General features: G+C 34.7%; 2 protein-coding genes across 2 annotated transcripts in view; both read right to left on the bottom strand.

Moving 5' to 3' along the window:
• The window catches only part of LOC139983232 (uncharacterized), a 104,429-nt gene that overhangs the window by 4,295 nt on the left and 73,075 nt on the right, over positions 1–27,059 (bottom strand). The window lies entirely within an intron of this gene.
• On the bottom strand, positions 13,899–26,950 carry LOC139983234 (uncharacterized). Its single transcript, XM_071996652.1, has 12 exons — positions 26,734–26,950; positions 24,712–24,766; positions 23,837–24,166; positions 21,540–22,175; positions 21,044–21,166; positions 19,184–19,315; positions 18,866–18,957; positions 17,486–17,697; positions 17,017–17,084; positions 15,410–15,477; positions 15,150–15,194; positions 13,899–13,913 (listed from the first exon to the last, which is right to left on the bottom strand). The coding sequence occupies exons 1-9, from the start codon at positions 26,746–26,748 to the stop codon at positions 17,030–17,032; spliced, it is 1,650 nt and encodes a 549-aa protein (XP_071852753.1). The 5' UTR covers positions 26,749–26,950; the 3' UTR covers positions 13,899–13,913; positions 15,150–15,194; positions 15,410–15,477; positions 17,017–17,029.

Here is a 27,059-nt window from a genome sequence, read left to right as displayed (position 1 = left end):
ACCTACGGTTGTCACTTGGTAGCTCACAACATGGGTATAGTTACGATTACAGTTATACAACCCTTGGTGATTGAATGTAACGTCTGATATTGATAATGAGTAGTTATTCGATAAGCTGACACCCGCTAAAGAATCAAAACTTATTTCATTTGCAAAGATGACTCGATCGTCAATAAACCATTTGTTTCCTCTTGTCGCAGATCCATTACATTTCAAGATCACAGAATCTCTTTCAACAAGTCTGACAACTATTGGGTCTTTAGATCCACGTGAACCAGAAACGAAGAAAATCAATAAGAGTGTGAACCAAATTCTCTCCATATTGAATCACAAGCAGCTTCTGTTCTCTCTTTCAGTAAACCTTCAACGATCGTTTGTGCTTTGCTAATCCTTTAGGATCGACAAAATAAGATGATGCTTAACTTTTAGATCCTTCACAGATCTAATAAATTAAGGATTATAAATTCTAATATTGCAGGCGCTCTGTGATGGCTTTGGGATATTCAGTTGTTTGAGCCGATGGACCCGGTGATTGCATTCCATTGATGATCGTGGAAATGCCTGTGCTCGAGCATCGTGAATTATTCCTGCAAATTAACAAAAATAGAATGATTCATTTCACGTCTGAAAAAGCAAGTGAACGCGATTTCAGAGGTAACCTGGTCATGGTGCCAACGTCGTTCTTTGTTCTGCAATACACTATAATACACACCATGTACACTCGATGGTTACTTAGTTATAACAACAATACACTATAACACACAGTTATAATAATTGCAATACATTAAAAACACATCATATAGACTTGAAGGCTAATTAGGTATAACTGAAATGGACTAAAACAAACATCATATACACTTGATGGTTACTTAGTTATAACTACAATACACTATGACATACACCATATATAGTTAAAAGTTCATTAGATATAACTACAATACACTAGAGCACACATCATATATACTTGAAGATTAAGTTAGTTATAGCTACAATACACTATACCGCACACTATATTCACTAGATGTTTAATTAGTTATAACTACAATAAACTATGACACACAACATATACACGTAGTAGTTCATTAGATATAGCTACAATACACTAGAGCACACATCATATTCACTTCAAGATTAAGTTAGTTATAGCTACAATACACTAGAGCACACATCATATACACTTGAAGATTAAGTTAGTTACAGCTACAATACACTATACCGCACACTATACACGCTAGATGGTTTATTAGTTAAAACTAGAATACACCATGACACACATCATATACACTTAGTAGTTCATAACATATAACTACAATACACTGTAACACGCTTTATATACACTTGATGGTTAATTAGTTATAAATGCAATACACTTGACACTAGGAAAATCTGGCTACGTTGTACAATGTACTTCTTCCTCAGGTCAAGTAAGCACAGCGTCTAGTGAGTTATTATCCTGCCGGGTAATTATGTGACACGCTACTGTTCTGATGCTTTCTTCCTTGTTACTTTCACTTTTGCTTAAACATGGTGAATTGAGGGAAAGTAATTTATATAAACCTGTACTTGTTATTCAGTTGCGTTTCTGAAGAGCTATCAAAAAAAAATGTGTGATTTGTCCTTTCCATGAATCATTTAAAAGCAGAGTAGGTCAAACAAGTTTCGATTAGTACAACAGACAACAAAAGTTGGAAAACCTCACCTGAACTACATTTCCAAAGTTCGTTTCCTTATAACGCATGCTGCAAAGTTTTCAATACATATTAACATCCCAGTCTTAAAACAGGTGGAGAAATGGAAAATGTTAGGTGCGTCGAACATCACACTTAAAATTCGTATTTCTGTATAGGTACGGGCATAGTTTCATGATTCGAAATGCGCACTTCTGTTACAATCATCATGAACATTGCTTATCTAACGTTTCGAATAGATGTGCCATTAATGTCTTCTTGGTATTCATGGGTGTCACTACAAGCAATGTCATATCTTAGCTAAAAAACCGTTGAGTGATATTCAGTTGTAACAATTTGTGGTTCACACTACATGAAGAGAAGTTTACTTCTGTTAGGTGTATTATACAATATACCTTTTGTACGAGAATAGTTTTGCAAAGTCCACTACGCAATTGATCAAGGTCAATTAATACTGCAAAAATTAACAGTAGACAAACAACAACATCGTTATATAAGCGTAAACATCTTAGTATAATGTTACGTGCTATGGCATTTAAATACATTAATGTACTGTAGACTATATGGGGTACGAAGAGATTTTACTTATATAAACTTTCGCACTGAACTTACCGATCATGCATTAGTGTTTTTATAAAAAAAAAGTTAAAAATAAACCTACTTGCCTAACATGTGTGGCGCAGGAATCACAAACATGAGAAAGCACTAATTCAGTACGGGGTTGCGTCACGTGACTTCCGGAGACCGGGAACTCAGCTCAGAGAACAAAAGGCCAGGTGCACGATTACAGATGTTACATTACTCTGCCTAGAAAAGACATGATGGTGATGTCTCTGTAAATGAATGAAGCATTGCTTAGTTAATGTTAGACAATTTATACAACGTAATGAATGGTTTAAGAACTATGCTACTTAAATTAAGTATAATACTGTCTCGTTTCACCATGGCAACATCAAACTGAGGCGGATTTTCACCGCTTATCGCGATTCGTTTTCTCGGGTCATTGGTATTTGCGGGTCGGAATTGAAAAGTAGGTGTAAACACAACATTGGTTAGAGACATAGTTACGTACTTAAAGACCTAGTGAAAGCTTCAACGCCCCCAGAATTGATAATGTTAAGTCTTTAATGTAATGTTCTCTTCAACGATTATGAGCCCCTCACCACACTTCACCCGACTTCACCCAAGATTTTCAAAATCCTGCAGGATCCGACCATGATTACAAAAGGAAGAAATATAATGGTATCTGTTTATCATTTAAATTGAACGATAGATCAAAATTTTGCTTTTCTTTATAATTTATAGTCCCATACTATATATACCAAACGTATGTTGATTATGGATCAGTGCGAGACTTATGAATTACCAGTCGGATTACGAGGCGAACAACGCTCCCTCGTCCCAAAGGACAGAGAAGTATGCAAAAATCAAGACAAAAAGATTGATCCTAAGATCTTTGGACAGTGGTATTGGATAGAAAATGAATTAACGATATTATAAAAGTGAAAGTATACCTTTTATCAAAATATGACGAGAGTCAATTTTTCATTTGTTCTTATATTTTCAAAATGAAACTTCCTGTGTTAAAAAGATTCCTGGAAAAAGAAAACGGGGCAGTAAAGATATTTCAAAGCTTGAACTGAAAGTAACACGTAACTTCGGCTAATTGTGGCATTTGTGGTACGTCTCTAATAAAAAGTGAAACTATTTCTTACATATTTAAACAACTTATTTCAACGTTCGATGTAATTGACACGAGAACTGTTTGCATGCAGAAATTCTTACTTTCCTAAACTGATTTAGAAAGTAGCCTCAATCCAATGTGCGGAATGAAAAGTTGATTTTGTAACTGATAAACAGTGTTGTGCATATTAAAGGTCTGGAGAGGAAATGGATTCAAATGACATTCGCTCGACTGATTTAGATAGCGGCCAAATCTATATAGTACTGCCAATGGGAGAATTAAGAATTTGATTAAGAAAGGGGTTTGTCACTGAAACCGACAGCCATGTATAAGATCTGGGGTTATGCACAGAAAAAAGGAACTTTATAGGTAACAGCATTTTATATCCACACGAGCATTTTCTCCACTTTAATTTTAATGTTACTTGTATTCCTACTATAATGGATAACTTTGATAATGACAGGTTCAAAACTATTTTTGTAATATTTTCTCAGACATATTTGCTTGGCTTGTTCCGAATTGATTATTTACACGGGTGTGAAGAACTATAGGAAGTGAAATTTATTTTGGACGACAGTTTCTATTGCCTTATTTATGGCTGTGCGCATATTAAAAAGTTTCAGTCTTTCAATTATCTGTTTTTCATAGCCTAAGACTTGGTGTACATTCTTCTTGAAATGAAACTTACCGATACGGCCCTTTCTAAACCGTTTGCAACGAGAAAGAAGTCACTTCCATTTCTGCTTTTCAGTGATTAAATGTATGTTACACATTGTGGTCTGAGGTTACTCAGATTTGCATACGGAATGGTTCATTTCATGGATATCTCCCATCCTATCATTCATTCTCTATGTCAAATGTTATATTTGCAAAGGGAATTAAGACTCTTCGGACGTTTTTTTTTTTTTATTAAATCCACATTTCCAGTAAGAATTTGAATATTATAATTGCAAGTAAATGGTATGACGAAACGACTACATCATTTTATTACTTCATTCTTCCTTTATTTGGTCACAATGACAATTACTCATTGCCTTTAAGGCATTGACGTGAACGTGAATGTCTGTTAAAAATTACATTTCCATTTAAACGTTGAGTATACAATATTCGCAAGAAGAATGGTATGACGAAAATACTAGATTATTAAATGGGTTGTTAATAATAATACAAATCATAATAAATATATATATATATATATATATATATATACATATATATATATATATAAATAGTAGTGGTCCATACTGATAATATAAAAGATAAACAAGCGAATATTTTTAACAACGACATACTGCTTTATTTCGGAGTGGTCACCACTCCATCGTCAGGCAATTGTACAAGATCAATTAAATACAAGCGCTAATATACATCCAAAGAGGACAATAGTGATAAGCATGAGTGATTTTTTTTTTTAACTAGGAATGATTAGAACAACCAGCAAATTTTTTAGTCAATATTTTTAAACTAGGAATGAATAGAACAAACAACAATAAAAAGTAAATAGGGATTAGAATAGCTCCAACCCGTAGCTCGCTTCATATATTTTTAAGTCAGCATTTAAGTCTTTTATTAGGAGACTCTCTTTAATCTTCCTCCTGAACCACTGGGGTTCATTACCAATAGCGGCACAATGGTCAACAAAAGTAGGCAGATTATGTTTGTGCGCAGTACAATGAAGTTTAATAGCGCCTTTCTGACCACCAAAGGAGCTCATCAGATATAAATATATATATATATATATATATATATATATATATATATATATACATACATATATATATATATATCTATATATATATATATATATATATATATATATATATATATATATATATATATATATATATATATATATATATATATTTTTTTTTTTTTTTTTTTTTTCACTGTTCTTGATTTTCCAACTCATTACGATTTTCATTTATATATATTCATTTGCCTTTGTCGTTTACCTCCAATTGCATTAACATAAAGTCTGTTCAAAGTATCTCTTTCGAGATCCGGCTTTAGGAATCACAAATGATTTCGAGTTGGTTAGCATCATATTTGATCTCTAGAGTAAGGCAAAATATGTCACCAAAAACAGAACTAGTATTGTTCGATACAGGTGACAAACGCCTACAGTGGAATTACTACTTTCCTTACCGGTTTCGAACCTCTGGACGTACAATCAGCGTCCATAGCCTAGTGGTTAGGGTGTCCGCGTACAGAGCGGAATTCCCGTGGTTCGAATCCCGGAGGCTGAAAGTTTTTTCACTGTTTTTGAATTTCCAACTCATTACGATTTTCATTTATATATATTCATTTGCCCTTTGTCGTTTACCTCAATTGCATTAACACACACACACACACGCACACACACACACACACATATATATATATATATATATATATATATATATATATATATATCTATATATTTATACAGAACAACACATCAGAAAAATTCTACTACACGACCGGTTTTTGTCCTCATGAAGAAGACGGTATAAGAATCGAACCCGTGACCTTGTATCACAGACCGAAGTCCGTACCACTAGATCACAGTGGTTCTACTGGTGTGCGAATGCGTATTGGGAAGTGCAATGAAATAACTAACTAGAAGTTTTGATGTTGATGTTGATGTTGATTTTTTTATTTCTTGTCAGAATTTTATAATTTGCTTCATTTGTGCCTTTTGAACTGAGATAAACTCCGAATCATAACCTCTACAAACAAAATACGCTTTGTATTCTTTGAGACGGTTATTGAGTAATGTCTTTCGGCAATATTGTAGGGAATATCAGACAGACAGGAATTTTTTTAACTTCCTCATTGTGTTTCAATTGCCATTACTTTTTTACCTACTATACACTGGTGCTGTGGCCGAGTGGGTAAAGGCGGTAGCATTTGAAGATTCGGGAGGTTTGGGTTTGATTCCCGGCTGGGTAATAGTAAGTCGGGTTATTATCCAAGAGCAATGTATGGTTTTCCAATCTAAAATGACTTTCTATATTGAAAAGATACCAAATTTGAGTTAAATTGTTGAATTGGAAGCCACCCGACGTGTACGTTGTATTCATAAGCTCCTGCTGGCTTCTCCAAAATTTGTGGTCGCTTAAGCCTCGCGAAAATAACTGCTGATTATTATTATTATTACTACCCTGTAAGTTTGTTTTTAATATATTCAGCCATCGTTGGTTACCAGGTTCTATACGCTATAAAAATAAGGAATGTATACAATTATTCAAAAATATAGAGAGATCCATCCATCCATCTTTAGACTATTGTGATATTGTCTTGACAAGGGGATCAAAATTTTACCTTTGTTAACCTTAAATGACATTTGACCCTTTCTAAAGGTGATCTACATACTAAAGACAAACATACATAACAGAGATGTTTTTTGAGTTATCGTGTTGACAAAGTTTTCCAGTTTGACCTCTGTTGATCTCAAATGACTATTTGAACGTGTACTCATCAAGTTGGATCTACATACCAAGTGTGACCAAGCAAGGGGTGGGGAAATGATAACACATCAAGTTTTCTTCCTTTTCTCTATCATTTAATACTCTCTTGGTGTTAACCGAACTGAAACCTTTAAACAAATAAAAAGAAAGAACAATACATAAAAACAAGCTCACCAACCGAGATAAAACAACTTTTGACAAATTGACTCCTATTTACAATGAATCAACACATATAAGCACAGCAAATCTTATAAAGATCTTGCCAGTGATGATTTCATACAGTATATATTATGCCTGTATATACAGCACCCATAGGACAACCAATACCACCATGAATAATAGACAACCATGCTTCATAACCTAAGAAGAATCTAGATACATGAACAAGCATGAACAAGCAATACCCAAAAATTACCCTAACTGTCACAGGAAGTCATTTCATGATTCTCAACGCACATTCCAATTACCGGAGATTGATGCATACAAAGCCTTTCCCTCATGCTTAGACCTAGCTATATGAAAACAATATGGTATATGTACAATGTGACTTGTTAGTCAAGAACAAATAAAATCACAGTAACCTACCCCTCTCCAAAGCACAACCAATTCTCCCTCTACAAGGTCATCACTGCACTGGTAGACTCTTTAATTGTCATAAAACAATACCTCTGACAGCAACCATTGGCAAATGCCATAAATCTTGAGGTTTGACTGGATTTCATATGATGGTTTTATTTGATTTTGTTCAGTCAGAATGAGATAATCACAAGGCTAAAAAGAGGGCTCACTTCATAAATTGCAAATAGAAGAGAGGTGGTTAAGAAATATGCTTTATGCAGTCACCTTAAGTACCTTTGTCACACAAGTATAATATTCAGCAAATCTTCTCAAAGCGCTTTAAACATGTAAACCTAGAAACATATAGTAACAAAAACCTAAATACTTAATATATAGAACCAATAAGGCACACAATTTAAAAGCCTAAGGCAACAATATAAAAAAAACTAAACGATAATAAGGAAGTCCTAAAAACATATAGCCCAAAACAAATTCAGAAATATGTAAATAATAAAATAGTTTTAAACAAAGAATACACAAAAGATTAAATAATAGTCAATAATCAAATATAAATAAGTATGAGAAACTATATACATTAAAAAAATATTGCAAAAGCATAAAACAGAAAGTAACAAGAGCCCAAGGGCACTGTGGTTCCTTGCGTAGGGGCATATGACAATACACATAATATTATCAAGCAAGATTGGGTTCAAATAGTCAAGTAATTGTGGTCCTACATGTACCCATAAAGTAACCAACACTATAGCCAACACTTTTGTGATCACAAATTGTGATCGGATTATGATCAAAATGCACTTTTGAGATCTGAACATGGCGTCGAAACTGTAAGAGATATAAGGTGACCTACAAGCAGCTCAACAGATATGATAACATTGGTGACCACAGATGACATGACCGTGAAATTTAAAAATGTTCCATCACCCCATTCACAACTTGTCCCAAAATATCAACCGTGGCATTGGGATTTAATTGCATTAAATGTCTAAAAATTCACTTTGAACTTGTATACATAACTACACACACAAAGGTCACCCGGAGGTCAACCATTGACCTTTTTGATCGGTGAGACCTAAATAGAGCATCAAAACTGTAAAAATTCAAACATTTTTTCTTTTCCCATTTCCCCCCCCCCCAAAAAAAATACTACTTTTTTAACATTAATAACTTTGCACACAAAGGTACCACGGGGGTCAACCTATTGACATTTATGATCAGAAGGTACCTTGACATCTGAAAATAGCATCGAAACTGTAAAATTCCCCAAAACAAGTAAAGGTCACAGAGGTCAAATTGAGGTCAAAGGTCACCCAGATGCGGGTTGACAATTGGATTACATTGAAGCAATTTCCAACCCTAACGGACAATTCGTTCTCAAGTTATCGAAAAAATACTAGTTTTTATCATTAATTGACCTTTGGTGACCTCGGATCACATGACTGTTAAGTTTGAAAATGATCCCTTGCCACATTCACAACTAGTCCCAAAATATCAACCATGTCGCACCTTGTCAATGGGAGTTATTGCTTGTTTTAATATTTTGGGTTTTGGCCTCTAACTGACCTTTGGTGACCTTCACAGGTACCAAAAAATAGGGCACATTTACTCAATGTGGTACTCATATACACCAAATATTAGATTGGTCCAAGCTTCCCTACTTGAGATACCGTGTTTACAAGCCAGGCGTCACATACCATTGCCAATATACCATTTGCAACTTGTCCAAATATATCAACCGTGACACACCTTGGCACTGGGAGTTATTGCACTAAATGTCTGAAGATTAATTTTGACCTCATATAACTGAATCAACAAAGGTCACCTCAGGTCAACACAGTGACATTTTTGATCGGTGTGATGTGAATATAGCATCAAACTATAAAAATTCAAACATTTTTTTCTTTGCCCATTTTCTCCCCCAATATAATAGTTTTTTAACATTAATTGACCTTTGGTGACCTCAGATCACATGACCGTTAAGTTTGAAAATATACCCCTTTACCATTTGCAACTTGTCCAAAAATATCAACCATGTCACACCTTGGCAATGGGGGTTATTGCATTAAATATCTGAAATTTAACTTTGACCTTGTATAACTTCGCACTCGAAGGTCACACGGGGGTTAACCTATTGACATTTATGATCAGAAGGTACCTTTGACATCCAAATCTAGCATCAAAACCAAACATTTTCTTTTTTGCTCGTTTCCTCCCAAAATAAGCAGTTTTTTCTAATGTGACCTTTGACCTTTTGACCTTGGTAACAGATGTAGTTTAATCTCCTGATTCCAAAAAACAAAACGATATGTCTGCACAACCATCCTAACTCCGAACGGAAAACTTTGACCTCATATAACTTCGCACATAAAGGTCACACCGGGTCAACGTATTGACATTTATGATCATAAGGTACCTTTGACATCTGAAAATAGCATCAAAACTGTAAAAATACCCCAAAACAAGTAAAGGTGACCAGAGGTCAAATTGAGGTCAAAGGTCACCCAGATGCGGGTCGACAATTGGATTACATTGAAGCAACTCCCAGCCCTAAAGGACATTTCGTTCTCAAGTTATCGCAAAATACTAGTTTTTTTTATCATTAATTGACCTTTGGTGACCTTGGATCACATGACCGTTAAGTTTGAAAATGTTCCCCTAACCAGTTCACAACTTGTCTCAAAATATCAACCTTGACGCACATTGGCACTGGGAGTTATTGCAGTTTTAATATTTTCGGTTTTTGGACCATAACTGACCTTTGGTGACCTTTGTGGGCACCAAAAACAATAGGGCACACCTTCTCCATATGGCGGATCTATAGTCCAAGTTTGGCCTGAATCCAACATTCTCTTATTGAGATAGAGCGTACCCAACCAAGTGTCACAGATGCACACACACGCGTACACACGCAAACACACACACAAACCTGACTGCATAGGTTCCTTTTGCTAAAGCAAGGAACTAATAAACACCCAGTACTAAACGCTAAAAATAGAACTCTAAACGTAGTAATAAAAAATCTTAAAAAAATGCTAAGAGTTAAATAAATAGTTCCAAACTTAGTATGCATATTATCAATTGAAACACAGACAATTCGTATGAGGTGTTTACACACACTCCGACAACTTCACATCGGTCCTCAAACCAAGTTTTTATTTCAAACTTTGACCTTTGGTGACCCAAAATAACATTTTACCTCCTCAGAAAATAATTGGCACCTTTTGCTCAATGTGATGCATCCACATTCAAAGTATGAGATATGTTGGATATTCCCCTCTTGAGATATTGTGATTATTATGATTACACATTTTGAGCTCCGGTGACCTTTAACATTCTCAAAAAACAATTGCATCTTTGTACTCATTATGGAGTATTACATTGATCGAAGATTCTCTGTGTGTTTACGAACAAAGCTGCATTTTCCTTATCTCTCTTAGTCAAATCTGTTAAAACGAGAGATGATTCAGTTGCATCATACGGACGTCGTCCACCTGCCTTTCAAATTTCAAACTTTCACATCGGATGGCGATTGTTTATGATCCGAGTCTGCCAACAGCTTTGCTCTAATTAATTGAAATATACAAATATATGAATATACACAAGCAGAATAGGTGCATGTTTCCATACTCATTAAATCATTGTATCCTATCTCAGTAATAACTTTACACATTGTACATTAGCTTAGTGATTGTGCGTAAAGGAAGGCAAAGGACGACATGTGTAGTGCATATTACTTACTGTTCACAAATGACGACATTAGTACTGTAGCTTATGATTGTACACAAAGTAAAACATTAGTACTGTAGCTTATTGATTGTGCAGAAATGACGACATTAGTACTTTAGCTAAGTGATTGTACATAAATGATGACATAGTACTGTAGCTTACAGAATGTACACAAATTATGACAATACTACAGTAACTTAGAGATTGTACATAAGGTAAGACATTAGTACTGTAGCTTATTGATTGTGCACATATGACGACATTAGAACTGTAGCTTAGAGATTGTACACAAATGATGACAAGGGTATATACAGTACCTTAGAGATTGTACACAAAGTAAGACGTTAGAACTGTTGCTTATTGACTGTGCCCATGTGGCGACATTAGTAGTGTAGCTTATTGATTGTGCACAAATGATGACATTAGTACTTTAGCTAAGTGATTGTTCACAAAAGACACCATTGTACTGTATATATCTTACTGATTGTACACAAATGACAACATTAATACTGTAGCTTAATGAGTGTACCCAAATGACGACATAATTACACAAATGACGGCATTAGTTCGGAAGCTTATTGATTGTAAACAAATGATGACATTAGTACTGTAGTAGTTTTTACAACACATGATATATTATTATTATGTTACCTATGAATCTAGAACACGGTTCAGATAAGGAATCGCAGAATTGAGACTTAACCTTCCGTTCGGTCGGTCCGAAAGCAACAAATGGGTAAGAATATTATCACATACAACATTAAAATGTGAAATCTGATCAACAAGAAGAAAAGACATTTAGCATGTTTTATGTAGCAAACACAAGGTTAACAAAATTAAAATTGTGAATAGTGATCTTATTGCAGTTATTATACTATTCAGTGTTTACATCATTCACTTTGCATTCAGAGAACACCTATACAATGAATTCCAAAATCATTTAGCTTAAAGATCTTTCATTTTACCATTGTTGCGATTTCATGACTTCATAAACTACGTGCTACCATGTTATCACAAGAAATTCACCATGGCAACCACACTATCTTGTTGTGAATACAGTCATGACCGTAGTGGCAGAACCAAGGTGCGGGGAGGACATGAGGTTTGGTAGGGCAATGAGGGCATCCCCAGTCATGTTATACCCTTGGTCTCCCAGTCGGCTTCTTCTCCCTTCGTGTGTACGTTTATATTTTATTAATGTCTATTGATAGAGTCCCTTGTGGTAACACATTAATTTATTTTGCAATTAGAACAGATGATGTGCATGTGACACATAGCCAATAACCAGTTAAAATGCATAACATATTTACTTCCTCTTACACGGCAGTCCAAGAACGGGGGATCCCATTTTACAATGGGCGACTTTTACTAAGATTTATCGAACATTGTCCTCTGTGACGTATAAGGCAAACTCAACAGCAACAGTCAGTGAGGTACGTAGGGAGCTACCAAAAGGATGGGGAGTGGGATGGGAGAATAATAACCGGTGGTCACTTTGGGTATCTTTGCTAGACGAATTTTACTTTTTATGCTTCGTTGGGCCACTGCAGATGGTAAACTTCAATATTTTATCTCGAAATTTTGACTGCTTCACCAACTAAACCTCGCTTTTGTTTATATCAGTTCCACTTTCTTTTCGAAGTTGTAAAACCTAAATCTATGTTTCTTATCTCAAAATGTCTATCTTTCGACCTTTGTTACCTCTTTGCTTCATTATTTCCATAGAATAAGAAAATATGTCGAAAGAGTTCATAACAAAAATTCTATTTTTTTTCCTTATTCTATATTCCTATTCTCTAACTTTTGACTTTTTTCCTTGCAAATTCCGACTACTATACCTCAAACTTTCAACCATTTCCTCAAACTGACGTCATTTAATCTAAAAACTTCGACTTCAGTTGCTTTTAGTTTATGCAGAGACTTTTCGCTCTTTGTTTTGTTTTGTCAAATACAGGTTTCAGTATATGCCAAAAAGTCGGGTGGAGAATTAAGTCCACGACCAGACCACCCCACCAGGCCCTGCCGTCTTTGGGGTCATCATGGTAAATAGTTGTCCTAACCTAATGAGATTTTAGGGAAAGAAAAAGCGGGAGAGCGTAAAGCGTGTATTCATTAATACACTAAAACCCCATATTTTGTGCCACCCAAATATTATGGGTCATACACATACAAATCCTTACATTTTACTCGTAAGTACAATGTTTTCTTTAATATTTCACCAAATTTACCACAATATCTATATAATCCTTTCCTGCTCGTAGAATAATTTGATCATTTAACCTGATGAAAAGTACAGGCATAGTTTCCACTAACAATAGGATACTGAATTTACCAGTTAACTTACCACTTCTTCATTTGCCTTCTCTTTCTGTAATACAAGTGTAAAACATGAAGTTCAATATTATCACGCACATAAACAAACATGCATAACTAACACGGAAAGAAAACATGAAATGAAATATTTTCTCCTTAAATTGGAAGTGACCTTAATCTGTGTATTTATTTACTTTATAACAGTTTGTTTCTTGTGAAGAAGCTAATTGCAGAGTATCTATTTGCCAACGACAATCACATAAGACTGTAATACAGAACTTAAAACGTAATGTGTTCATATACTTTGGGTTTGTTCATAATTAATTCTGCAAGAGGTAATAAATCATTCATAATCAATTTCAAACCACCAGTTTGGCTTTGATTGTAGAGAAGATGTCTATAAGCTAGGAATTATGGTAATGTGGAGAGTTATTACAGCATGGCAAAACAAAAAAAACATACCTCAAACTTCGTACACTGAAAAACAAGATGTGAAACAGCCGACAGTTTAATATTGTCACTAAGTTAAATATACAAATTTAGCATAATATGATACACCAATTACTGCTTAATTGCACAATGGTTATACAATTAATATAATGGGAATTAATCGCTCATTGTCTTAAAAATGTAAAACATTGTCCTGTTTCTTAAATATCCATTCCTCTGTTCATTTCTAACTTAGTCTACAGTTAGCATCATTAGTAGGTAAGCATACCAGCTAATATACCAGTTATGCAATTACCGGAAGTGGAAATGTAAAGGCAATGTAACGTTTGCACAAAACAATGAATCCTGTATTCGTTCCTTCTACGCCTGATACATTCGCGCATCTCCAAAGCACTATTGCCTGTGTATAAACTGATGAATATTTAGTGTATTACACTGATCGTCTTGGCATAAAGTAATTCTAACATTACATTCCACCCAAGCCGAAAAGGTGTGAGCTTATATTTGTTCTTAACGTGTAGCATATTATGCATTTATATGCCAGGGTGTTATAACACACTAACAAGTGTTATGTTTTGGGAGCATGCGAAAGCTAGATATGTTAAAGATACAATACAGTAAATCGTAGTGGTATTATATATTTATATATATATATATATATTTTTTTTTTTTTTTAATTTTTAAATTTAATTTTTTAAATTTTTTTATTTTCATATAATATAAAATATGTTTATATTTTATATTTTTTTATATTTTTATATATATATATATTTTTTAACACAGGCCGCAATAAAATGTGCCTCTAGCATAACACGTGTTATCATGTTATAACACAGATGCATATAAATGCGCAATATATTCAAGTCGAAAACGCTATTATAAGCAACTGTACAATTCGGTTCGGGTGCACATTCTTGGTTACTTGTATAGACTTGGTCTAATGATAACATATTTATATAATGTTAAATCATTTCTACACACAATTTAAGCCGTTTCATTTATAAATACGAAAGTATAGGCAATTAATTATATTTCTTAACATTATCCTGATACATCCAGGTCATTGCTGTTCTGTCTAATATATCTTCTGAAAAGCCGTGGCGCAGCAACCTCTTCCTCCCCCTCCCCAGAAGTAAAACGTAATTGCGCCACTCCCGAAAAATATGAGAGTCGTTGAACGGAACCAAGTGTTGTTGACTTCAACTGTTTACATTCTTTTTTGCACTGGATTGAAATATATTTTACTAAGTGTTGTATACTTACAAGCATGTAATATACAGACTCGCTCAGAGGACCGAGGTCATTACTCTGTGTGAAAATAAACAAAGAACAAAAAGATTAGCACACATTACTTCCCTTGATATGTACGCAAGAAGACCTTAGCAAGAACGTAATGGATGTTATATAAACGAAACCCAGATGAATTTGACTATGTTAGTTCTTTTACTATGTAAAAGGTATATTTAAAAATAAGTCTATTTAAAATGATATCTTCATATAACACATATGTTACCAGGACATACCTTCCACTGTTCAGTTTCGTAATTCAAATGCAGTATTCCTGTAGCTGCAACACCAGTTACCCAAACAACTGAAAGACACCGTAAAAAAGTTTTCTTTAGTCTGTTATCTATGAAAACTTGAAGGTGTAAAATATTTAGTACTAGCCCGTGTTGTCATCTACATCTGGACATTAAACATTAATATAACTTTTGAAGACTATAATTCATAAACGTCATAATTCTCGATTCTACAGATGAATTGTGCGATCTGCATTTGTAGCACTTGTAAAAGTCTTCTTGACATTCCTTTAGTACCCCTAAATGTATACTACTGGCTTCCTGTTAACAACTCTTTTGCTAAAAACTCCCTTTCATTGGAACTGTGAGGACATCAACTGTCCGTGTACTGCATATATGCTCACAATAGGGGAAAACGAGGCCAGAGGAAAATGTATTGATGTTTGGAGAACGTTTTTTAGGAATCTGTTAATGATCTGATATCCATCCGAGTTGGTACGCTATAGAATTTTTAACTAGGTGTTCCCACTTTGACCTTCTCAAAGCACAAACAACTATCTTCGGATATGTTGACCGTTCGTATTCCCTTTCATGGGATATCGCACATATATACGCATGACCCACCATTACTGAAAAAGTTAACACTTACTACCTCCCTTCCACCCCTCCCCCTTCAGAAGACGGTGATTAATGCATCCAGGATTAGATGACAATCCAACCATATCTATATAGTAGTACTGGAGCTTAAAATAAACATAATCCTTCAAACCATTAATAGATGCTGAAACATTATACGACGAGAATATCAATTGAACAATAATGAAAGCAATATACCTGATTGAGACCCCTTATGGATTTGGAATGGGCTGGTAGTGTTTGAACAGTCCAGAGGTCATTTGTAATTTGAATATACTCCTATCAACTGAGTGTTAACCTCAAATAAACTCCTCCCCCCCAAAAATAACTAAATAGGATTTTTGATTTTATTTATCTCCACCCCCCCAAAAAAAAGAAGAAAAAAAGAGAGAATTTTTGTATTCATTACTTTAGATCAACTACCACCTATCAATTTCATCCAAACTGTACTTTTTAACGTATTGTGTTTACACATTTAAAAGCGTCGACCTTCGTGTACTTCACTTCACTTTTGAAGAAAGGATTTTTTTCCTGCTTTCTAAGGTAGATCAACACCCCAAATATTTACATTAAACCATCATATTCTTTTATACAGTGTTTAGCTAAACCGCCACGCACATACCCACACCCCACGAACATACCTAAATGCACGGCAATTACCATCGCATAAATCTATTTGGCTTCGATAAGAAATGCGCTATGCTACTGACATTAGGCACGACGAAAGCAAACATGAGCCCAGTAGGTAAAAATGTAGCTTTAGGGTTGAAGATAAAGACGTGAAGAAATCTCCCTTTTTTCGTGTATTACTAATTTTTCTCAAACCAGTTGAACAAAGGATAATCATAAACACATAAATCATTGTTCTTAATCGTGCAGATGCAATCATTTACACAACTTCATTTCACCTCATCAATATTTACCTTTAAAGATTAATTTATTTGTAAGAGTAATTTATTAAACTGCATTCTTACCAGGTGGCTTCTGTTATAACGTGCTCAACTTGTTCTCAAAATTAAAGGGCAGCAGAGTTCTTTCAATACTTCGAGAAGAAATTGTATTAATTGGTAAGTCTTTTGCCATTAGATTCACTAAAACGTGTGCATTATTATACTCTTATTGTTAAGTCCACAAAGTATTTCAAGTTCAAGTATTTTTATCATTTTTTTCTTCATTTCACATCTGATGCAGCCCTGCTCAAACGAAGGAGCATACCACCAAATTTCTTTGGTACATAAATACATCAATTATCTTAAAGGGGTATATTCTGTACGTGATATTATGTGTCAGTGAGCACGAGATGGCTCGACATGTTGTTAAAACGTCTTCACATATAGTTGTACTCTGACAGTTATTATTACAACAAATAGGTAAATTGAATAAATGTAATTCTTACTCAGACAACATGAATAATAGTCGACTGTTCAAAGTAAAAACGCTTACCTGATCTCGGTCGATGGGCTTCTGTGACAAGCATATTGCAGGATACCAATCAATTTGGTTAAGTCCCATTGTTGCCACTTTTCGTTTTCAAACTTCAATCCTTTCAAAGTGTTAAGCGGAGGTAAAACTGCTCCAGAGCTTAGATCAATAGCTCCACCGTCATCTGCAACTGTTGTGAAGCTCTCTCGCAGTATAATTCTTTGAATGTCAACCTTTTCGAAATATTAACTACATTATGAGTTTGAGCAAACATGTATGAGGAACATCAAAACATTATCAACATTAATTAGATCATTGACTAACTAGGGAAGATCACAAGGTTTTTCAAAGATTGGCCAACATAAATCAGTTTACAATTGATATAGCAACATTAGGTGCGTCTGTTATATCGTGTAAAATAAATCCTAACATGAAAATCGAAACATGACAGTTGTCTCAAACTCGCTTAGTTCATTTATATTTATAATATTGATATGACGATGCTTGGTGTTTTTTGTTTTGCTTCACGATTCTTTTTAATTTAGTCATGATTATAGGTTAAAGTTGAGATAGGTAAGTCCTTAACATGATGTGGGTCGGAAAGAAAACTGCTAATTGGCAATGGAGATGAACAGCAGCCAAAGGAAAATGGTTCATCTCTGTACCAACAAAAAAAGTTTTCTTTTTATTTAATACATATTAATTTTACACATAGTTATGTAATATTCATATCTTAATTGCCGTAACTTGTAGCATTAAAGGTTACAAATTAGTCTTCACAAATACACAACAAATTGACATATTTCATGATAGTTATACAACATCACGTGTATGATTATGAAGTCCATTATTTTACCTAATTATTAATCAGTTAAATCGTATCTATGTTACAACATGCTAATCCACTTTGCAGTTTTCTTCTGTAGAGTTCGAACTTTACTAAAATGAAGTGGACACTAGATGCAGGCAATTTTGGTTTAACATTTCACATATCATTTGCTTCAACAGAAACAAGTATTAAGAAAAGTAAACAAGAGTTTTAACTCACTGAAAGTAAAAAATATGTGAAGTCGCTATTTGAATATCGAAACATCATGAATTAAGACATGACTGAACGGTTAACATATTGGGCAAGCACTCGTTAGATGTATATATGAACTTAGTGGATGTTGTAACTAATGTTTTATTTTGAAAGTTTAAACAAAATTGAATGAAATAACGAAGATAACTATATACGGATCGGTCACCTATATTCTCAATGTATAATATTTTCAGATCCTTCCACCACCTTTCATGGTTTGACAAAAGAACGTCAAGCTTAGGTACATCATTACTGTATTTCTTCTACACACTGATTAGAAAGTAAAGTAATATTAAAAATTCTTGTAAAACGTTTTTCACCTGTCTTTCAGATGCTTCCTTCAACCTCTTTACTATCCCATCTTGTACATCTCGAGTTTGGTCTTTCGAAATTATAACTTTCTGACACATTGCTTTAAAAAAGAAAGAACAAGGTCGATTTATGAGTAATAGTCGTACAATCGTATTCTATTTCATTCTGGGTCACTTTAACTTAAATTTATATGCAAGTGCAGTACAGGAAACTTTGATAATACAAACTGAGAATGCATCGCCTCTTACATCAAAATTAAGGACACAGTGATTGAAAGTATTAATTTATCCATGAATTAATCAACTTAATATATATAGCTTAGATACCTTTCAATTCTTCTTCTGTCACCTTTTTCGTAGGATTGTGTAGTTGCAGTAGTTGCTGTTGTTGTTGCTGCTGATGCTGCTGTTGCTGTTGTGTTGATGCTGTTGTACTCTGTCGATCTTTGGAATTATTCTCTGTTGCGGATAAGATATAAACTGTATTACTCTGAGAATTTTATTAATCTGAGAATTGTTAGCTGTAGTTCTAACAGCAAAAATATAAATATTAATAATAAGAAACACAAGCTTCAAACTGCATATCAGACAGTCTGAATACGTTAGGTAAGATAATATATAGTTATATATACTTGACGCCTGAGATCTTTTAGATGTAAGTCACTCGTTTTCACGGGACATGCATTGACAACTCAAACTATGATCTGAAGAAATGACCCGCACCACTCTTTATATGAATGTAATGATGCATATACAAAGTGATCATCTCATTGCCATAGTCCTGATAATAGGAATACGGCCAAAGCGTGACTTTGGCTGAGTGGGCATGACTTATAAGTTTTTAGAAGTAAAAGATCTGTTATTGCCCATTTTATGTCAGGATGATCATGTATGTTAACATTCAAATACCACTTGATATATTTAATCTGATTCATCTGTTTTGTCTATTCAATCTGTTTAGTCTATTTAATCTGTTTAGTCTATTTAGTTTATTAATCTATTTCATCTTTATCTATTTCATCTATTGAATCTGTCAAATCTATTTCATTTGTTTCATCTGTTTCCTCTGTTACATCTGTTAAATCTGTTTAATCCAGTTAATCTGTGTAATCTATTTACTCTGTTTAATATGTTTTATCTGTTGCATCTATTTCATCTTAATAACGTACATTGCTGACTTAAGTCTTATTTTGGACGATGTGTTTCAAAGAATAAGTCATGTTGACATTTTGGCTGGCCAATAGCTTTAACAAATCCATGATAGGTTCCAAAGTCTGAATACATACTAGTATCGAGTTATATTCATCCAACGATTTCAATCTATTTCTTAGCCTATCCTTATTAGCTGCCTAGACTACTTACGGAAAGTGAATTCAACCGATTGTTACAAGAATACCGTAATTTACATAAGTGTATTGCTATAACTACTATATTGCAATATATTGTTATGAAGTGTGGAGAGTGACGGACACGTTTAATCAGCATAAATAGGTTAGGGTATTCACATTTTGATCAGAACAATTGAACAGATGAAACTATTTTGAAATCTCTTGTTCTTGTAACAGTTTGCTTTCACCAAGATCTCTAAACATATTCTGAGTCCGTTTGGCTTACATCACTACATTTATGTATGCTCTTAGTTGTAGTGAAACAATGAAATAAAGTATTGCGTTCCAAATACAATTGAAAAACGACGTGCACAAGAAAGTATGTGCTAACCAGATTTGTAGCCAGGATTCCACGCACATAGTAGAAGAGGAATCACAGGAGAGCATTTCAAGAATTCTATACCGGGAAAGGTTGAGATGTCATTAAGAGCATGTCGGAGAGGCTTAATCCAAAAGTGTACGGGGGATGTAATATGTAAGAGATTCACTATTATTGCAATGGAAGACCCATCCATCCCTCATGCTACAAGTTGGAGTTAACACAATGTCATATTATAATGGGAACACGGAACAGCCATTGGTGGGGCAAGAAATATCTGAACCAGATCTCCAGGTGTCACAGATTGCAATGGATTTCGAAGTATTTTAAGTATAAATCCATTAAGATGAGATTGATAATAGCGGGAAATGATTTCACCATCTAGAGTTATCTAAAAAAAACCTGAACCGAATCAATTAAACATAAGAATATTAGATACTTCAGAGTAAGATTGATATTTGTAATTAATCAATAAATTACCTTTCAGTCGGCGGCGGCGGAACACGATCAGAAGTAAGACGATGCAACTTATCAACAAAACTAACACAACAACAACAACAACAACAACAACAACAACAATCCAACCAGTTGGTCGTTCCTCCTCTGAAATGCCAAGAGAAGTAGTCAAAATATGAACATCAACAATTCCAGATACAAGTTGACATCATCGCCAGATAACAAATCAACACAGCTATGTTAACTTGGTTCATAATAGTCCAAACATGCATGGGAATGATATACAACGGTAAATCAAATCGGTATCAAGAACTAAACACCGTATACAAAGTAAAAGTACATTACTTACACGTTGATTTTATTAAACTCTGTCCTTTTATTTGTAACGCTTCTCCTTCAATTCAAATCAAAACAACAAATTTATTCGATCAGTTTAGGTTTACTACGTCAACTGGCATACTTCATAAAATTTAACCTGCACATAAAATAGGGAAGTTCTTGCATTTAATATAGTTCTTACCCTCAAAAGTTACATCAGTTGATGTAAATTTCGTCGTAACACCGTCAGTGCTATAAACACAAGTGTACGTGCCCGAGGTAGGATTTTCAACCGTGTTTATGACCAGAGAGCTATTTTGCAATGTGAATCTATCAGGGATCATAACTTCACTCATACTTTTAGTTCCAAATGCAATAGTTTCTTCCGTTTGACCCACTTTTTTCCATACAAAGAATGACGCATCTTTACCACAGTTCATAACCACTCTTTCATTAAGAGTTACAATCAGAGGTTCGCTAGATGCTTCCAGTGTCCCGCTTTCAACCAGTATCGTAGATTCCGTGCTACATACCTCAGACACATTGCTTCTCGCTGCACAGACAAATAAACGTAATGACAGAGAGGTTTGTAACGAAATATCTACAACAGTATGGTAAGATTGTAATTCATTGACACTGGTTGGTACAGGTTTCGACTGAGAAGAGATCTGTTCATCGCCACTGCTAGTTCTCAACTTCCATGACAAATCATCTAATACTGCACCTACTCGTAAAACACTACATGTTAAACTTGAAGCAGTGTTTAATTCTAAAAAGCATAAAGATTTCTGGTCACATCCAGTAGCATCAACGGTTGGGTACGGTTCACGTGGTTTGTCTGCAAATTGTGAAAAGAAAGATGAACTTAAACAATATTGTGTAACCAAAATATATTAGGAATATTTATATGGTGTTATATTAATTAGTTGGGTTTGCCAACAATAAAGGTCGCAGGGAAGCAATTATTCACTGTTAAAACTCTTTTCAAAGTCAAGCAATTCACACTGGTCCAGCTAATCTGCTAATTAATTGAACATCTTGTGGTCCATACTTTACGAATAATTTCTATTAAAATAAGAAATGTAAACTGTAGCGTGTCCCTTACAAAGATATGATAGTTAGATTATTTAGACTTTGAATGATTTGCAAGGGCAAGAGAAATGTAAAGAAACAGTTTCGGAGCTTTATCGAACAGGCGCGAATGTAAAATTTATGGGAGAGGTTTACCTGAGTCATGCCTATGACGTGTTTTACCGAGCTATATCAAGCCGAAGTTGGACCACTTATTGCTTTTTCTGTGGATTCTACCTTGCATTGCGCTCTACCTCTTTACGTCAAACTCTGAACTCCTTGTGTTCGATCCAGTGATTCGATGGATAATGCAGATATGGTTTGTGTTGATGTAAGACGTTCTCTTTTCATGTCCATTATTACTATGACATCATATACAATCTTATATTGTTCAACTGTGTTTATTTGCCTTTCATTCGAAAGCATGCTATGCATATTTATTTTATTCAAGAAATCTTATAGCACTAAGCGAAACCCATCTAAGGCGGCAGACTTGAACCTGGAGGTTGGAATCCCACTATTACCCTAGGAATTTACTGTAGACAAGATTTTTTCCTTGTTCCTTATCACCCTCTTCACTTGCTTTCTTATTGTCACCTTTTGGCCAAGGTTACTGTCCAAACATTGCCTGGTTAATATCGATATTGGTGGAAAGTCGACACAGAGAGGTCAGGATCAAAATTAAAGCTTACTTCTGATGTATGTGTTACAGAAAACTTAAACACTACTCTTAAATATGGGAACTATGAATTATGGAATAATGATTCCACCTGCTAAAGAATCATTTATAGATCATTGCTTACACGTAGTTACTCGCCATGCTTCTACAATTGCAAATTCTAATCAACTGTTTTAATGAAATCAATTTTCGACACATTAGTAGCAGTTTCTTTATCGTTTCATTAAAAGCATACTGCTTTTTGTTCTTTATGTGGAAGATTTGAGGACACATCAGAAACATGTTTTGGTGGATTGAGAAATAATTTCTAATATTCTTGTTAGGTGTTAAAAGTACTAATTTTCAGATGTTGTCAACATTCAACAAGACATTGGATCTTATGTTATTGTCCTATGCAGAATTACCCTTATAAATTTTTCTATTTTCAACAGGAAACATTTTTTTCTTCGTAAGAAAATCGCTGAAGATCGACCAGCTGCTAAGCTAATGAATTTTTGCAAAACTCAGACATATGTAAAAAGCACGTTATTACTGCGAGAAAGACTCATATAAAGTATAAGGTGTTAAGACGTTCCTTTTATTATTGCACAATGCAATTTGAAGGATGATTTGAATACTATTTTATTTTCTTCCTCTTTATGAAGGACTATAAATAATATATTGTCTTCTTCTTTCATATATTTTGTAAATACAACCACCAACAATAAACTCATGCAAAAGACATATCGTTATCAAAGAAAACGACTTACCATAGACAACTACATGAACATATTCAACGATTGGATCATCATCTGTAGTCGTCAATGTCGATACTGCGAAAACATGATTATGTTGGGTGGAAACTTGATTGATCATAAGAGATCCATCAGGTTGGACCCCGTATTCACCGGAATCATGTCCGGGTCCAATTATCATGCCTTCTCTGAGGGATATAAATGATCGATCATTGCTAGTCAATTTGCTCGATTTGTACCAAAATGCACCATAGAAACCACCAGGATAGTTGCAGGATATCACTCCTTTCTTTCCCAATTGCAAATATTGCGGTGACTGACACTTATCCAACGCGACAACCGTGCCTGTAATGGAAGAGGAAAGACGTAAACCTTGAACCTGTTTTCAAATCACATGAAAGCTGCAGAGTATCCATTTCCCCCTCAATCTGTGTTCCATTCTCCAGTTCAAAATGTATCAATGGGTGAGTCTAAGGGACATAGAGCCTCATATGAAGTCCCAATAAATTTTGACTTGCATTCAACTACAATTTAAAAAACCCCATTCAATTGACATCCTGCCCCAACCAGAATAGCATTCTATCAGTATGCCAGAAACTTTCACCACATTTTCGAATGTTAGCACTCCCCCAACCCACCCCACCCCCCCCCCCCCCCGCAGCTGTCCCTTCGTCCCCTGCATTACAAGTCGTTATTGCGCGTGTGCAAGTGATGCGATTGAGTAAGTACCACTCCAGACATAAGAAGTCATAATACCTCAGTGCAGGTCTTTCATACCGCTTATTATATCTTCATATGAACATGTAACCCTTCCCTTGCTCTTACATCTATAACCCACTAGAGTCCCCATCCCTCCCTCTCTCTAAGGTAAATCCGGTATTGGATGTTACCATTCAGTATGCACCACGACATCATAGGGATCACGTAAAGATTTGTGTTAAACATCTGAAAAATAAAGAAAACATATTTAATTGAACTCCTTAAATTGCTTTAACATTGCAATGTGGAGTTAGGTCAACTTAAAAATGCCAATATATCCAATTTTTGAATTATTTTCCTAAACATATGCCATTGTGGGTGGTTAAGCTCTCCTAAATTATTTACTTCTGCATACTGCAGTGTTGTAATTGTTACTTTGTCTAACCAGTAAATACAATCAAACGCTCACTGTGATTTCCTGTGTTATAATTCAGGTCCGAAGATGGTTTATCATGCTGCGATTCAGTACGTTGAAGGATTGTAATTACCGAATAATCACAAAGGTCCAAAATAGCCATGTGAGAGCTGTAAAATGTACTAACCGGTACTTTACTTGTAGGCTATATAAGTATGAAGTTCTTACTATAAACAAAATTTCAGTGGTTCTAGCTTTTCCCATGATTAATTTATTAGATTGTTAAGTTGATACGAAGTGCAAAGTCTGTCGTCTTTGACAACTGTATAATCAAAGTGGGTCAGGTTGAAAAAAAATGTATTGTAGAAGAGATCTACTGTTTGCACAATACAATCAAGATTTATTGACAATGACAGTGACACATGATATGACCTTGAATTACAATATCAGTACTCAAAAAGCCTGTGTAATGCCAAAAATTACAGTGAAAATATCAAAATTTGCTTGAGTTTTGATTGATTTGAGTGGTTTACCATTAAATAATTAAATACTAGGCAAATAAAATCCAAAAATATTTGGTGAGGGTCGAGCAACGGCGATCAGTGATTTGACACAGAATGACAGAGAAATGAAACAAGCTATTTGTCCATACTAAGTCAAAAGATATTCATTGATGCCCAACTTACTTAACTAGGTATAGCACCGTGTCTCTTTAACCCAAACCCGCGATATCATTATATTGCAAGGTTCACCATTTACAATGAAACTTGCCATTCACCAAACTTCCTAAGTTTATTTTACTTTGGTTCCTTCACAAATGGGCTAACCATTCATAGATTTCACAATAATATTTATCTCTGTGATATAATGTTCATTGTTGTGAATTCACTGTATAGACGAATCCATTATGACCGCGTTGCAATAGTTACAGTTGAAGTGTAGTAGTTGGAGTTAATTCAGTTGATTCTGTACATACTTTAGGCATAGGCTAGTTCATATATTAAGTTAAACCTTCTGAATGAACCTTGTGAAACGATTGTATGATACAGAACTTAATGCTACCCCGGTTTACATGTATCATGTAACGTTCTTCGTTTATATTTGAGAGGGAACCTCCCACAATGAGATATGTTGTCACCTAGTGCTACACATACATTCGGGAAATTCCACTGGGTATCTTTAGCACTGCCTCGTTACTGCAGCTATAATGATACTGTTTTGGGTGATGTTCAGTTCGATCCGATATGCAAAATCTACTATAAAAAAGAACACTATTGAAAATCAAAATTTCAGCATTGGCTATTTATTTACATGCGAATAGTCTTCTGTATCAAACCAAACATTGAACTAGTCTTCATTTAACAGAGCAATGTTCAGGAAGTAGTAGCTAGAAGCAATATGACTAGGCTATGAGGAATTGCATATGAAATTCATGATAATACAGGCATATAGCAACTGTACATCTGGCCACATTCTGAGTCATATGAATACAATTAAAATACCATATCAAAACTGCACACGGATTACCAAATTACCACATACCGTAATACCCAACGGACCTTTTATCATGAAAATGGAACATAATCTCAGTAAATCTATAGTCGTGTACACAAGCTTACTTTGACTTTGAAACAAACCTGCTGCAGAATACGCCCATGCAAAAGCGAAAATTACAGCCAGCCTAGTGTCTTGTGACATTAACCAACAAATTATTACCAAAAAACAAAGAAATAAAAACGGCGTGCTTAACATATGGTTGTAAAACAAATGCCACTTAATAGTAACTTCAATTCCATACCTTAAAATATAACATTCTGGTGTACACTAGGCTACGTCTCTTGTGTAGTAGGTGGAGATAGAACCGCCTTCACAAACAGCAACGAAGCGTTAGTATACTACCTGAAATCCAGCTATATGACTCAACGAAAGGTTCATGTTGCAAGGTCATGTAACAGAAAATCAACACAACGATACGCGTCGCGTTGCAGAGATCATTCGTATGGAACGCCGAAATGTTACAATACCAAAACACAGGATGATGAACAGGATGTGCTTCAACAAAGAATATGTTACAAGGAACCTGCTTGCTACAACCTTAAACAGGTCGTGCTACTACTCGTAAGT

This window comes from Apostichopus japonicus, chromosome 16 (assembly GCF_037975245.1).
Source record: "Apostichopus japonicus isolate 1M-3 chromosome 16, ASM3797524v1, whole genome shotgun sequence".
NCBI classification, from domain to species: domain Eukaryota; kingdom Metazoa; phylum Echinodermata; class Holothuroidea; order Aspidochirotida; family Stichopodidae; genus Apostichopus; species Apostichopus japonicus.
Note: the sequence above shows the minus strand (reverse complement) of the source record. Positions and strands in the feature narration are given on the sequence as shown.

Excerpts from the sequence above, each read along its gene's own strand:
- LOC139983234 (XM_071996652.1), bottom strand. Across the intron at positions 21,167-21,539 it reads AACTGATGTAACTTTTGAGG|AGGAGGAACGACCAACTGGT; the intron begins GTAAGAACTATA and ends TTGGCATTTCAG. Across the intron at positions 17,698-18,865 it reads AGGAAGCATCTGAAAGACAG|GTTGACATTCAAAGAATTAT; the intron begins GTGAAAAACGTT and ends TATTTCGAAAAG.